Consider the following 16,891-nt stretch of genomic DNA (forward strand, 5'->3'; position numbering starts at 1 on the left):
TTTATTGGATTATCAATTGTCATTCCCCAAAGTTGAAAAAAGAAAAAAAAATCCCCTCAAATAACCGCAAGTTTTGAGTTGTGTGTTGACATGGAAGCCTACGTGTTGGGAACAAGAAAACAACGTTGGACAAAACAATCAAAAAAAACATTTGCATGCACAGCAAAACAACACATTATAACACAAGACATAAATTCCTATCCTCCAATTCAGCCATTAATCTCTCCATACCTTTTCTCTTCCCAAAAACAAAGGAATTCCTACACATCTCTCTCACAATTCATCTCTCAAATCTTTTGACCAAAAAAAACTTTTTCTTGTTTTTTTTGGCTCCTGTAACTCCTTTTGGTTCTGGAGCTACCTTCTTCTCCTCTCCATTTCCCTTTAAAAAATTCTCCATTTTTTGTTCTTGAGTTTTTTCTATTTAATTATGTATCATTACTGGTAACATTTTCTTGGAATATTAGATGAAATGGGAAAAATTAGGATATGGTTGCCATGTTATTATTTGTTTATGATTCTTGGTTTGAGTTTCTTTCCATGTTTTTTGTGTGCAAATAGTAATAAATCTCCTCCTTCTAATCCTATTGCCACTGGTGTTCCTATTCTTGCATCTTTCATTTATAACCAACTTGCAAATCTAACCAAAGTATACCATGATGATATTACCACTGCTTTGGGATTTTGCATTAAGGATGTGTAAGTGTTAATTAATTAGCCTATAATTTAACATGTCCTAATTATAATATATGTATGCATACTTTTATTTGCTAATTAATACTTACTGTTTTTGTTTTAGGGATGCTGAGTTGAAAGAGGCATTTAATTTTGCCAAAAATTTGGACTTCTTAAACAATTGCTTTAAAGAGACCAACGGTATTGATTTATTTTCCTGTTCTAATAATGTATTTTGCATACTTGTTAATGTGGAGAGGTCGTAGAAAGTATTAGTTTTCATAATCGAAAAACCTTAATTCATGCTAAATTGGAAATAAATTTGGGAATTTGCTATTCTATTGGCCCAGTTGCACCATTTAGTTTATTTATAGATAAACTAAAAAAACATGAATTAGAGACTGATAAATTGTGCAGCTAAACAGAAAATCCGTCACTAATCTTATTTAGTGACGTATTAATGACAAATTATCAAGAAATTCTGTTAGCTACGAGCATTTTAGTCACAAATTAGCGACGAAGTTCGTAGCTAATTCTAGTTTCTTTTGTAGTATCATACTTAATTTGTTTATATTTTTAATACAAGACGTTTTGATCCTAATGAACTTGCTGGCAAAATTTTGGTCACCGCGTTGTCTTCTGATCAAATGCATTCAAGAATATTGGGAATATAGTATAATCAACCGTTGAAACTTGAAATTACTCTTTTTATGAATTCATGGGGCATGTTAAAGAAAGGGTTTATGTTCTGTTGATTGACACGTACCTCTAAATGTTAAGTTTGACATGCTTTACACTGTCGATGTATATAACTTAAATTGTTAAAGAAACGAGCCACAAAATGAAGTGGAAGTTTTTGTCATTTTGTTACATATTTGATCATCAAAATTTTGGTTATCTAGATTTTGATATAGTTCGAAAACCCATTAATCTCTGACAGTATGCTGATCATCTTAACAGACGTGACACAGAGACTATGTAATGCTGCGGAGATGAAGTTCTACTTCTCCAGTTTTCTGGTTACAAAATCAACCACAAAAACTCAAGTCTTAAAACCCAATAAGAATTGTAACTTGACATCTTGGGTTCCTGGATGCGAACCGGGTTGGGCTTGCAGTGTTCCTGCAAATAGAGTTGACCTTAAGAATGCAAAAGATATGCCTGATCGGACTCGTGACAGTCAACCTTGTTGTGAGGGCTTTTTCTGCCCCCGAGGCTTGACTTGCATGATACGTAAGTGTATCTAATGAATTTCCTTATTGTCTGATATGTTATTTCCTCAAGGATTTATGTTAACTGCTTAGTTATTATGCATATATGTTACTTCTTGTACGGGAAATGAAGGTGTGTTTAGAGTTTGTTGTAATGAGTCTAGTCAGAGGCGGAGGTAGGATTTGAAATTACTGGGTTCGGAATTTTAGTTCTTGGAAGTTACTGGGTTCTAAATGATGAATTTGTACATTTTCAATTGATTTCTAAAGTTACTAGGTTAAGTCGAACCCGTAACATGTACATTGGCTCCGCCCCTGAGTCTAGTCTTGTCCTCAATGAAGGTGTCATCTGTGATAAAAGTCACTATTTTGCTTAGTTATTACACTGCAACCTCTGCATTAACGATGATGTGAATAATTCGAATGCTAACAAATTGAATGTATGTCTTGCCAAATACAGTTTTGATAAGCTCTCTTTCGAAAAAACTTTGTGAGTAACTAGCTTTCCATATTGTATCATATGTAGCTTGCCCATTAGGTGCTCACTGCCCTCGTGCTACACTCAACAAAACAAATGGTGTATGTGATCCGTAAGTTTCCTAGCTCCGCTTTTGCTTTGTTTCTATTGCAGCATGCCTTTCTATAGTCATATGATCAGTTAATACGTGTTTGGTAAAGAAAATTTCCAGATATGCATATCAACAACCTCCGGGCAAGGTAAATCACTCGTGTGGAGCAGCTGATACGTGGGGTAGTGAAACAAGTGGTGGGGAGTTATTCTGTTCACCGGGATCTTACTGTCCGACTACAACCAAAAAGGTTACTTGTTCGGAAGGGTATTGAATTTCGATCCCACAACTCACAGCATTTCATGTTTGTCTTCTGAAGCAGTAACCAAGTACTCGCAATTTTTTCATAATCTGGCTCTTTTAACTTGAACTAAAATTTCCAATGCATTAATTATCGTCACTTTTTAATAATTCTATTACAATCTTGATTCACTATGTTTCTACTTGTGCAATTCCAGAAATTACTGCAGGAAGGGGTCTACAGCGCAGAAAGGTAAATCCTCTTAAGACGCTTTGAAAGCTTAGCTCGTTAGAGTGGAGGTGAAAGTTACAGCCAGTGGCAGGAGCCATCTTAGGCTAGTGTTTGCACACTTGTTACATTGTCTTGCTGGGGAATCGTTTAATGTATTTTTTTGCTTCAATTTACATAATGACAGCAAACGAAGATGTTCATTATTTGGCATTTTGATTATTGCAGCGTGCATCAAATTGAGTACTTGCCGTGCGCATTCAGAGAAACAAAACCTGCATGTATATGGTTTTATCCTTATTGTAAGTTCTCTTATTTAGTTCAGTCAATTGCATTTTCTTTTTCATGAAAACACACTAGATTTCCCTGTCCTCAGCTTCTATTTATCTCGGGAACTTGGTGCTTCTGTTCCCAGATCTGTTTTTATTTTTTTTTTATTTTTTTTATAAATGAAGTTGTTGGATAGTATCTGATCTCTATTCACCTTTAAATGTAGGGTGGTTTGAGTTTTATACTGATCATCTTTTATAATTGCTCTGATCAAGTCATAAATACTAAGTACGCAAGAATTGCCAAGTCAAGAGAAGCTGCAGCAAGACATGCACGAGAAACTGCACAAGCAAGAGAAAGGTGGGGATTAGTAAAAGATGTTGCTAAGAAACGTTCTTTCGGATTGCAACAGCAGATATCTCGGACTTTCTCAAAGAAAACGAGTGTGAATCAAGGACCAAGAGGAGGTTTCCACCTACCTAAAACTAACGATGAAGCATCTGTACCGCCTAAAGGTCCAAGCAGCTCAAGTGAGGCTTCAAAAGCAAAGAAAAAGGGACCTAGTGATCTCACAAAAATGATGCATTCAATTGAAAATGAAACAGACAATATCGAGGGGTTCCATATGCAGATTGGAGATAAGAACATAAAGAAGCAAGCACTAAATGCTAAACAACTGCATACTAGGAGTCAAATTTTTAAATATGCATATGGTCAACTTGAGAAAGAGAAAGCAATGGAGCAAAAAACTAAGAATATGACATTCTCAGGAGTTATCTCAATGGCGACAGATGATAATACGGAGATCAAGACTAGGCCTCCAATTGAGATTGTTTTCAAAGACCTGACAATTACTCTTAAAAAGAAGCACAAACATTTGATGAGGTCTGTTACTGGAAAACTGATGCCCGGGAGGATTTCTGCTGTCATGGGTCCGTCCGGGGCGGGGAAAACTACATTTCTTTCTGCGGTGGCTGGGAAGCTAACGCAATGCACGCTATCCGGGAAGGTTCTCATAAATGGAAGGGCTGATTCTATTCACTTGTACAAGAAAATTATAGGTTTTGTTGCCCAAGATGATATAGTCCATGGAAACCTCACTGTCGAAGAGAACCTTCGTTTTAATGCAAGATGCAGGTAAAAGTTACACTAATAGACTCTGCATGTTTTTTCATATTACCTTACAGAAACTGGTACTTAAATAAACGAGATCCAGTCTTTCTTTTTTTGAGTTTTGTTGAAATGAAAAAATTTTAAATTGCTCTGTTGCCTTTTGACTTTCTTTATATTTTCATTTACTTTCTATTTGTTCTCCATATATTTTCGACTTTGCTTATGCAATAAGATGTTATTCCAAGTTTACATTCAGATGAAGTTTGATTAACTTGACATTTTAAATGCTCGTTCTCATTTTCTTATTGCCATTTTATGTCTTCGGTTGAACCTTCAACATCATAAAGACTGGCAGCAGACTTGCCAAAGGCTGATAAGGTTCTTGTAGTTGAGAGAGTTATTGAATCATTGGGTCTTCAGGCAGTTAGAGATTCGCTGGTTGGAACGGTTGAGAAGCGTGGGATTTCTGGCGGCCAGAGGAAAAGAGTAAATGTGGGGATGGAAATGGTCATGGAACCTTCACTGCTAATCTTGGATGAACCTACATCCGGTTTAGACAGCTCATCTTCTAACCTACTTCTTAAAGCCCTTAGACGTGAAGCTCTTGAAGGTGTAAATATTTGCATGGTTGTTCACCAGCCAAGGTATGCAGAGCTTTTCATCTCCAATCAACTTCTATTTTTTTGCACAGAAACTAGATACACAGTTTAGATAGTTTAAGATGCTTTAATCTCGTGATTTATTTTTGCGCCTCGTAGAAAAGAAATGGATAGCGTTGAAAGGACTGTGATTCTCCATGTGTGCACACAATTTAAGTATATTCTGATATATGAGTGATAGAATGACGTATGCTTGTTTTCTTCAGCTATACCTTGTATAAGATGTTCGATGACTTGGTACTTCTAGCAAAAGGTGGTCTTGTTGCATATCACGGTCCAGTGAAGAAAGTAGAAGAATACTTTGCAAACCTTGGAATCACGGTACCCGATCGTGTAAATCCTCCTGACCATTTCATTGACATTCTTGAGGGTATGGTCAAACCAGGTGGAGGTGTGACCGTGGAACAACTTCCTGTCCGATGGATGCTTCATAACGGTTACACTGTACCCGCCGATATGATGGAATTATGTGATCAGATTGCAATGTCCTCCAAAGGTGTTGCAGCAGCTCCCGAACAATCTTTTTCCGTTGATGCATGGCATGAGAAGCGAGATTCTCTGACTCAAGGCTTGTTGAAATCCCATGACATGTCTAATAGAATCACTCTAGGCGTAAACCGGCAGTACAGATATTATCTTGGAAGGTATTGCATATCTTGATTTTCTAACATTGTGTCAGTGACTTTAAGAGTTTATGACATGGAAATATTTGCATCTAAAGTTATCTAGATGAGATCTGTTATTTTTCTTGCACAAGTCATTATTTAATAATATTTAATGCGATTACCATCTTCAGGGTAGGCAAACAGCGATTGCGAGAAGCTCAAATACAAGCAGCAGATTATTTAATTCTTTTGGTTGCTGGAGGATGCTTAGGAATCCTATCCAACCAGAAGGGTGACACCTTTGGATACTACGGCTACATGTATAGTGTGATTGCTGTGTGTAAGTGGAATACTTGCTATATATATTTTCCTTATATGTGGTGGATTTAACTGGTTTTACTTTCTATGGAAATATGATTGAAAGTTGACTCATTGCCTCATTGAGAGCACACTCGTATAGCCACCACATATATAAATGTGCGCCCCACTTGTGGGATTACACTGGGTCTATTGTTGTTGTTATTATATATAAACATTGGATGTTTTTCTGTTCCAAATACTAGGCGATGTTACCTACTTTATGTCATTCCTCATTTTCTGATCTTTGGATTAATTGCAGCACTCCTCTGTAAGATTGCAGCGTTGAGATCCTTTTCACTGGACAAGTTAGAATACTGGAGGGAGAGAGAAAGCGGCATGAGCAGTCTAGCTTATTTTATGGCCAAGGATACAATAGACCATTTCAATACTCTTATAAAGCCTTTGGTTTTCCTATCGATGTTCTATTTCTTAAATAGTCCAAGATCATCCTTCGGCAACAACTACCTTGTTTTCCTCTGCCTTGTATATTGTGTTACCGGCATAGCTTATATATTTGCCATCTGCTTTGCACCCGGACAGGCGCAATTGGTATGTAATACGATCATTGACATGTACTTCTTTCTCCTGATTTCTTTTCATTGTCATATATTACCTTTTTTTGAGGGGAGCCTTGGCGTAACTGGTAAAAGTTGCTGCCATGACCAGGAGGTCACGGGTTCGAGCCGTGGAAACAACCTCTTGCAGAAATGTAGGGTAAGGCTATTTATAATAGACCCTTGTGGTCCGTCTCTTCCCTAGACCTCGCGCATAGCAGGAGCTTAGCACACAGCGCTGCCCTTTTATATATTACCTTTCTTCTGATTCTTTATACTGACATGATTCTTATTGGCCATTCAAACAGTGGTGTGTTCTCGTTCCAGTTGTTTTGACTCTCATTGCAAACCAGGAACCAGATGGTACTGTTGGAAAATACGTAGCAAAGTTTTGTTACCCAAGGTGGGCTATGGAAGCTTTTGTCGTTGCAAGTGCTGAAAGGTTGGTACTTCATATTCCCATCCTTACAAATTGCCTTGTATACTCAGCAGTTTGTGTTGTTTCATTATCATTTAGAAAAATATTAGATTGATTCGTCGCTAGCACCAAGTCTCGGAAACATTAACATGATTTTTCACCTTTCACAATGTTCTACATTATGTCGCAAAGTGGAATGAGAGGACAAATGAGCAATAAAGACGTGAACGATTGATAGAACGGGCATCTGAACTCATTCTTCTTACTTTCTTCTCTATAGGAAATGTAAAAGTAATAAAGGGAAAGAGAAAGGAAAAAAAGAAGGAAAGTCTTCAGAGTTTCTGAAAGGAACTGAAAATCATTCAACATGTGCAGGAGATTAAATCGAAATTAGCCATTTCGTTTCATTTAGGAAGCCATGTTTTGGCTTTACATTTGTTCCGCACCATGCATATGAAACCAATTAGTATACGGAAAACAATTTTGCATCTTAAGTATTTTCGGTTTCATTTGCTTGTTTTTACCGGAAACAGTCTCTCTACCTTTAAGGTAAGGATAAGGTATGTGTACGCACTACCCTCCCTAGACCCCACTTGTGGGATTACACTGGATTGTTGTTGTTGTTGTTGTATTTGTTTGTTTTTAGGATACCTTCCAAATTGAACCTTGTTTAATTAGTTGACGCTCACATCTTTGAAACAAACGAAGGAAACAATCGGGGAAAAAAAATAGTTGTAAAACAAGGTAAGTGGTGAAATTGCAAATGCCATCTTGGAAACTAGGAATACTGCATAGTTGACAGTCCTATCGATGATCGAGACACTTAAGAAAAAGGGTAGCCCGGTGCACAAAGCATCTCGCGTTCACTCAGGGTCCGAGGAAGAGCCACACCCCAAGAGGATGTAATGTAGGTAGCCTACCCGATGCAAGCATCAATGGCTGATTCCACGGCTGGAACTCGTGAACTATAGGTCACAGAGAGACAACTTGACTGTCACTCCAAAGCTCCCTTTCGAGACACTTAAGAAAAGCGAGATTAATAATCTTGAGTCTACTTAAATAAATAACTTTTACTGTTTGCTGATCCTGTTTATTAGCATTTTCTCATATGTTTTGCTGAATTGGTTCAACTTTATTTTTTGTTTCTCTTCAGATATTCAGGAGTATGGTTGATAACTCGTTGTGCCAAGCTACTGGAGCTAGGATTTGATGTGCATCAATGGCGTTATTCTCTATCGTTACTGTTGCTCACTGGTGTACTTAGTCGTTTAATAGCTTACCTTTGTTTAGTGATTATTAAAAAGAAATAAACCATTAATTTTTTCACATCTGTTGTTGTTACAACAAGATTAAAAGGCATAGGTTTAGGGCTTTTTGGCATCAAATGTATATCACAGCAAGTTTTTTGACACTAAATGGGGAGCGCTAAAGTGGCTTCTTCATTGCTGGAATGAGAAGAGGGTGACTTCATCTATATGACTGCCCGATGCACTAAGTTCTCGTTATGTTTGGGATTCAGTGAAGGGCCAAACTATGCCAAATCTATTTTATGTCGTTTTACATTGAATTTATGCAAGAGGCTAGTCCCTTGGCGACTTTATGTGAAAATGACCAAGGTAAAATGTAAATTTGACATAAGAGTAAAAAATGGATGATGTGAAGTTAGAGGAAAGCAATTCGAACCTTTTCCCTATTATGTTTCCTCTATATTTGAACAAAACGGTGACTAAGGAAAGAATTTTTGTAAAATTGCAGTTTGTGTGCATCCAGGGGGTGGTTTATTTGTCAACGACTTGCAATAAAAATTATTGATGATCAATGTTCGATTTTCGGGTCCAACAAAGATTTAAAATAATATAATTTTCTTTATACATCATTTGCGCGGGTAAAAATATTACAAATAAAATGTTAAGACTCATATAAATTGACTAATATACCATTGTTTGAAAAAGAGAGTATATTTTGTGCTTAATGTGAAATATGTTTGATGAATGGAGCCATATTTTGAGTGTTGCACCCATCTTTTTGAAGTGTGACGAGTAATTGAGTTATCTTTTAGGAGTATTTTAGTGAAAGAGATTAGAAAAAAAAACTCAAGATAAAACTTTATAATAAATAATATAATATTTGATTGGACATATTATAAAAAGTAAATTGAACGTCCCAAACAACACAAATACAAATAAGAACTGAAAATTGATCTTTGATGAATGGAAATTCAGTTCATGGAATTAGAGAATAAAAAGAGAGACATTAACATAAGATAGGACACATACTTAAATAGAGCAACAACCACCCCAAACCTTTGTCCCTTGGATTAAACACAGAGCAATGATAGCACCACCAACGCCATTGCATGCACAAGCCTCACCCTACCATCCACTAACTTCTCCAACCAGTCTACTCCATCAGCACAATCCACCTCCATACAAACTAGACGAAATAGCGCAGTCAGAAGTAGCAGCAACAATGGCAGAGATACGCAAAATAATGCCAATATTGTGTTACCTAAATGGGAGCAAACTTACATCCTCAAAGAACAGTACGGAAAAAAGTGATCATCGCTTGCCCACAGAAGTTACGAAGTTGTTCCCTAAACATCAGACCAACCCACAATCCGGAGGTAGGGAAGTATGCTATAGTGATGATTCCATCGATGATTCAACTGACGGAACCAATGGAGAGGGGGGACCAGTACCCTCCACCATAATCTCCCAATAATCCATCCATACAGTTTATATTATGGAACTGCCGGGGAGCTCGATCACCGGAATTTAGGAGAAATTTTAGCTCTATGCTCAACTACCAAAGCCAGCTTTGGTAGCACTGCTAGAAATACATCTTCAAGATCATGATGGTCCGAGAGATGAGTTAGGTTTCACAAATTTAGCACAATCACCGGTTGAAGTCCTATATGTGGGGGGGGGGGGGGGGCTGCTTTGCTTTGAAAAGACGATGTACTTAAATTGGATCAAGTAGCAGTTACGCGCCAAGAGATACACTCCATTGTCCGAGTGCTTCCAAACCCTAATACTTGGCTACTATCTATCATATGCACAAAAAAATGATTCCTTTGCTCGGTCAATTCTATGGGAAAACCTAAAGGCATTGCATGATCACTTAAAAAGGCCTTAGGTAGTTGGCGGGGATTTTAACGAAATCACTAAAGCTTCAGAGAAATATGGGGGTTTAGATATCAAGAATCAATGGTGTGACATTTATACGATGCGTTAATTATTGCAACCTAGTTGATTTAGGATATATGTGTAGTAGTTTTATGTGGACGAACAATAGACATTTTAAGAATTAGATATTAGAAAGACTTGACAGATTTATAGCTAATTATGATTGGTTAAACATGTTTTTGGAAGCGTCTGTAGAACACCTACCAAGAACATATTCGGACCATTAATTGCCCTCTATTATTACACCTACATAAATATAAACCTCCTCAAGAAAAGGTTTTCTGTTTTGAAACTATTTGGACAATTCACCCACAATTCAAATCTTTTATAACAAATAATTGCACGCCTAATAAATATATCATAACTGCTATTAATGATTTTTCTAAGGAAGTTCATGAGAGAAATATATCTTCATTTGGGAACATATTTAAAAACAAAAAAAATCTTATTAGCAGGCTTAAAGGCATCCAAAATTCTCCAAACTATACTATGAGCCAGTTCCTACAGAATCTTGAGAGTGATCTAATTGACCAATACAGTGATGTACTAAAACTGGAGGAAGACTTCTGGAAGCTAGAATCTAGAATTAATTGGCTACAAGACGGAGATGCTTTTTTCACCTTACTACATTACAACGGCTTAGACATAACCGTATTAGTGCGTTAAAAGACTCGGTGGGTAATTGGATCTTGGATCAATATGAGATCAACAACATAGTTGAATCCTATTACCAAAATCTCTTCACCGTTGTCCACACATCTAACACACACCCAACCTATACCACTACTTTTAACTCCATTAATACTAGGAAAACTCAAATCTATTATCCACCCTCACTACCATGGAGATCATTAATGCCCTGAAGTCTTTCCAACCCCTAAAAGCTCCTGGTCTAGATGTGCCATTTTTCTACCAAAATTACGGGGCATAAGTTGGCCCCTCCGTAATTTTTTTCTCTACGGAGGTATTTCGTACAAAACAAATCCCACTTGAGGTAAATAAAATTTATCTATGTCTTATTCCTAAGGTACAACATCCAACTCTCATTGCTCAATATTGTCCAATAAGCCTTTGTAACATGTTATACAAAATAGTCACAAAAATAATCGTTAATCGTACTAAACCTTTTCTATCAAGGCTCATAAGCTCGGAACAATCTGCTTTTTTAAAAAACCGTAGAGCCTTTGATAACGCCATCATCGTTCAAGAAATTATGCACCATTTTAAGAAGAAAAAAAGGGTACCCCAAGCATATTTTTCTTTAAACTAGTCCTTGAAAAGGCTTTTGATAAAAAGGGATGAGGCTTTATAAATGACACCCTCCGTTACTTTAAATTCCAAGAATGCTTGATAAAGCTAATTATGTGATCCATCACCACTTCTTCCATCTCTATCCTCCTTAATGGCGCACCTACAACCTTTTTCAATCCATCACGAGACATTCGTCAAAGAGACCCACTTTCACCCTATATATTCATTCTATGCCTTGAGATGCTATCCCGCAAAATACATGTAGAAGTGAATTATAAAAATTGAAATCTAATAAAACTATCCAGACAAAGTCCCCCCATTTCCCATCTACTATTTGCAGACGACATAACTTTAACCTCTAAATTAAAGACGAAAAGCATAAATGCAAGTATTGATACCCTAAACCTATTTACAAATGCTTCAGGCTAAACCATTAACTATACAAAATTAAAAAAATTCTTCTCCAAGAATGCCTCCACGGAGGATAAAACAACTTTGCTAAATTCTTTTCATATGAAGGAGGGTGCAAACTTTGGAAAGTATCTCGGTTTTCCTATCTTCAATATACGACCCTGTAATTCAAACTTCCAATTCTTACTTGATAACTTTAAAAATCGCCGAGGCGGGGGTGGGGGGTGGGGGGAGGGGGTGGAAAACTAATATGCTAACCATGGCCGGTAGAACTACTCTAATAAAGGTCACACACAACTGCTTGCCCAATCATGTTATACAACTTATCAGACTACCGCACAATATAAATCATCAATTAGAACATTTCCAAAGAAATTTTATAGGGTACAACCCAGCAAAAGCGCATTTTACATTTAATCAAATGGAAGACCATTCAAACTACAAAAGCTAGTGGTGGACTGGGCATCCAAAACTTAACTGATAAAAACAATGCTCTACTTAAATCACTAGCCTAGAGATTGTTTCATTCACCCTCCTCTCATTGGGCTTCAATCCTTATCTCAAAATACTCGGGCCAACGCAACCCTACTAGCATGTTTACAACCTGGAAAGCCCTCTAACAGGGATGAACCACTGCCAAAAGGGCATAACTTGAAAAATTGTCCATGACAATCACGTCAAATTCTTAATGGATCCTTGGTTAGGACCTAATATAATTTTAAGGGATCTTATTGAAAGTCCTCTACCACAAAATGAGTTAACCTCCATAATAGCTTTTTACATCTCGAATACTAGTATTAATCTTACTCAATTTCTCTTTGGCATGCCTAGTAATGTCCACAAACTACTAAGTGGCATCCATATTCCCACACTAACAAATAATATTTCCTACGATCAACTATACTGGGGCTCACGCCAAATGGTAATTTCACTATTAAGTCCCTCTATCACAAATTGCACGACCCACTCGAAATTCTTTTTTCAAATGGTTATGGAAACTTACACTACTACCAAAAATTAAATACTTCCTATGGCATATTGAGCACTATCGACTACTAACAACCATCTACCTGCATAAAATACACATAACTCCCAGTTCCACTTATCCCATCTGCCATATAGTTGAAGAAACTATACATCACATGCTCTTCCAATGTTCACCTGCACGGATAGTATGACACCAACTGGGAATAATATAATAATATCTACGGGAGCGGGCTTTACCATTTCCATGAACAAACACCTCAGAAACTCTCAAGATTCGTTCTCACACAACCTACAATTGATGAATACGTTCCTCCGTATATACTAATCCCTTGTGCTCCCTGGCATATATGGAAATGTAGAAATCACAACATCTGTGAAGCAAAATATAACTATCCCAACTTGCAAAATATTATAGCTCAAGCCACTGAGTATCACTATATCATTGCTCACACTAACACTCTGTTTGGATTATTGTTCCCCATCGTTTTATAATGTATTGTATTGTATTGTATTATATCTTTTTATGAATATGATATTTGGATAGATTGTATTGTTTGTTATTGTTAAATAATATTTTGCTGTTCGATTTAACTGTATTGTAATTGATAAATTACTAAAATACCCTCAATTATTTAAATATTAAATTTATCAAAAATTATGTATAAAAATAATTTAAAACACAAAAAGGCAAAACACCTTAAGAAAGCGGAACAAAGGAACGAGACAGAAGAAGGCAAAACAAAGGAGCACATCTAGTTAGAATTGAGTTAAAAGTAAATTAGAAAAAAAGTAAAGCAGAAGGCGGCAAAATACCTTTAACATTGGCGACAGAAGTTCTGGAAAAAAATAAAGTAGGTTATAGGTTGGAGATTTGGAGTTAAAATAGAAAGAAAAAAAGGTAAAGGATAAAATAGAATTGTGGAGTAATAAGTTAGGACATAATTGGAAAGAAAAATAGGAAAAAATCTCATCACACCAAATCGGTTGTTTCAAAAAAAGGGGACTTTTTATTAATCCGGAACAATGGATTTAACAATACAGTATAATTAATTTTAATAAAACAATCAAAACAAATATTATCTTGGGATACAATACGATATAACGGGGAAAAACCATCCAAACAAGCTGTAAGATTACACCCCACAACCATCTCCAACTTATGTAAAATGGCACCCACCAAACACAGAGTTCTTTAAGCCAAATACAGTTGGTGCATGCAAACAAAAAATGGCCTTGGAGGAGTTTTCAGAGACTCAAGAGGCCAATGGATACTAAGGTTTACAGGTCGGAGAAAATCAGACAACTATACATATATGGAACTATGTGCACTACTTGAAGGGTTACAAATCGCCCTGCACCATCAAATAAAACCACTGAAAATCAACGTGGACTCGACTGAGGTAATATCCCTACTACACTCTTATAGCTTCCATTACTCATCTTTACTCCATGAATACAAGTATCTGTTACATCAATTGGGTAGGCCAAAATTTCCCACACATACATGGAGCAAAATCGTATAATAGATGATCTGGCAAACCACATAGCAACTTTGCAACTTGGAGCTACTACTACTATCATATGGCAAACGCCACCTTTTGTGTTACAAGATGTGCCAGCATACCAACATGGGACTCTATACTTGCGGAGCTCAGCTATATCAGTTCAACATGATCCTCCCTCTTTTTGTTTAGATGCGCTGGCCAATGTTTGTAATATTCCGGAACAATCTTTTTGTACCACAGTGCTGACTGGACACAATGCTCATGTACTGTTACTTAAGTTTATAATATAAGCTATTTTTGTTGACAAAAAAAAACGATGAGGGAGAAAAACCAAAGAAGGGAGATTCCAACAACAATTCGCATTATCCCTTCTTGCTAACTAATAGTCCCTTTTAACCGTTCCTAATCATAATCTCATGGGCTTGGATCCCAAATTAACGTGGAAAGTATGCAAACAACTATTCTTAGAACTATTACTTAGGGATTAGCCAGTACTTAATTTGTCCTGAGAATTTGAACTAAAAATCTTAAATTTAGGACAATTCCGAATATTTTTGTCTCGAAAAATTAAATTGAAAAACTCAAATTCAGGACACATTGACTAATTCCTAAATAGTAACTCTTTAGAGTGGCTACTTAATGTCATTTCTACCAAATTAACCTTTGTGAAGGCCTTTTGAACCTTTGGCTTCTTCTTAGCCCAATATTGGGGTGAAGCTGATTCATAACATATAATTAATGTAGTATTTAGTTGTTTGTATATAAAAGAATATTTTTTTTCACTAATGCAACATCTTGTTGAAATTATAAAGTGGTATTCAAATTAAATGATGCGACAAATTACATATTATTATATGCGGAAAAATACATATACTATTTGAAAAATAATACTCCATCCGGTCCACAACAAGTGACCATTTTACCTTTTTATTTTTGTCCCAAAATAAGTGTCTATTTACATAATGAACAACAACAACAACAACAACAACCCAGTATAATTCCACAAGTGGGGTCTGGGGAGGGTAATATGTACGCAGACCTTACCCCTACCCCGAAGGGTAGATAGGTTGTTTCCAGGAGACCCTCGGCTCAAAAAGCAACAGAAGCCGCTATATTAGTACCATATAAATGCATAATAAAATAACAGCAATGCAATAGATATGAAATACAGAATACAAAATACGAAAAAGATGGTTGGTATAGTAAAACTAGCAGGTAAAGCCCTGCATCAATAGACGACCAATGACATTCTTAGTCTAACTCCTAACTGGCTAGTCTCACTCTATTGTGCTGTAGAAATATTCACAACTCTCCCCTAATCTACAACCTTAATACTCGACCTCCATAATTCCCTGTCAAGGGCCATGTCCTCAGTAATCCTAAGTCGCGCCATGTCATGTCTGATCACCTCTCCCCAATACTTCTTAGGTCGTCCTCTACCTCTCCGCGTGCCCACTACCGTCAGTCGTTCACACCTCCTCACCGGTGCATCAATGCTCCTCCTCTGAATGTGCCCGAACCATCTGAGTCTTGCTTCCCGCATCTTGTCCTCCATGGGGGCCACGCCCACCTTCTCTCGAATATCTTCATTCTTAATCTTATCCATTCTTGTATGCCCGCACATCCACCTCAACATCCTCATCTCTGCTACTTTCATCTTCTGGATGTGTGAGTTCTTTACCGGCCAACATTCAGTTTCATATAACATGGCAGACCTAACCACTGCTCTATAAAACTTACCTTTTAGTAACGGTGGCACTTTCTTGTCACACAAGACTCCCGTCGCTAACCTCCACTTCATCCACCCCACCCCTATACGGTGTGTGACATCCTTGTCAATCTCCCCGATCCCCTGAATAACCGATCCAAGGTACTTGAAACTACCCCTCTTGGGAATGACTTGAGAGTCAAGCCTCACTTCAACTCCCGCTTCTGTCGGCTCAACTCCAAATTTGCACTCGAGGTATTTACATAATGAAGAAGAAATTAATTTTATTTTTCCAAAATTTACCCTTATTTACATATTCTAATGTGTCAAGGTAACAATTAATTAAGGTTAATTTAGTGAATAGATCTTTTTCCCCCTAAGAGTTTGTATTTCCTTAATGGGTGTACCAAAGGTAAAATGATCAATTATTATGGACCGGATGGAGTAATTAATTAAGAGATTGTGGGTCAAACTAGTAAAATTAATAAGGTAGAATACATCGACAACCCGTTAAAGTTGTCCTCACTTTTCATTTTGGTACCCCATCTTAAGTCTGTTCCATTTGAACACCCAACCACACCTCGAATGTGTCATTTAAACACAATTCAGTGATGTGGCATAGTGTGTGTTGCCCACCTCTTTAAAGAGCGTGTGATGCTATTGTTGTTGGTCCCAAAGAATAAATAAATATCAGTAGAGAAAAAAAAACTTTTTTTCTCTCACCTCTCCATCTTCTCATTCCACCATATCCTGTCAGTTAACACCATGTGAGCTTTACCAAGCTTCACTGCGAACACCCAAAACAATTACGTCCAGCAACCCCTTCAAGTCTTTAAACGAACAGCCCCAACAACTACGTCCAACAACCCATTTAGCAGTTCTGGCGAAACTTTATTTTTTCCGGCGAAGTTTTATTTTTCTCAACATTAACGAAATTAAAC

General features: G+C 37.0%; 1 protein-coding gene across 1 annotated transcript; it reads left to right on the top strand.

Annotated features, from left to right (window-relative positions):
- Positions 1–253: 253 nt before the first annotated feature.
- On the top strand, positions 254–8,229 carry LOC107779883 (putative white-brown complex homolog protein 30). The gene is made up of 14 exons (XM_016600385.2): positions 254–699; positions 800–876; positions 1,636–1,908; positions 2,413–2,476; positions 2,576–2,722; positions 2,914–2,948; positions 3,153–3,226; positions 3,421–4,331; positions 4,655–4,951; positions 5,173–5,610; positions 5,763–5,911; positions 6,191–6,480; positions 6,794–6,927; positions 8,057–8,229. The coding sequence occupies exons 1-14, from the start codon at positions 473–475 to the stop codon at positions 8,211–8,213; spliced, it is 3,273 nt and encodes a 1,090-aa protein (XP_016455871.1). The 5' UTR covers positions 254–472; the 3' UTR covers positions 8,214–8,229.
- The last annotated feature ends 8,662 nt before the right edge of the window (positions 8,230–16,891 follow it).

The sequence above is a fragment of the Nicotiana tabacum genome, chromosome 10 (genome assembly GCF_000715075.1).
Source record: "Nicotiana tabacum cultivar K326 chromosome 10, ASM71507v2, whole genome shotgun sequence".
Classification (NCBI taxonomy): Eukaryota; Viridiplantae; Streptophyta; class Magnoliopsida; order Solanales; family Solanaceae; genus Nicotiana; species Nicotiana tabacum.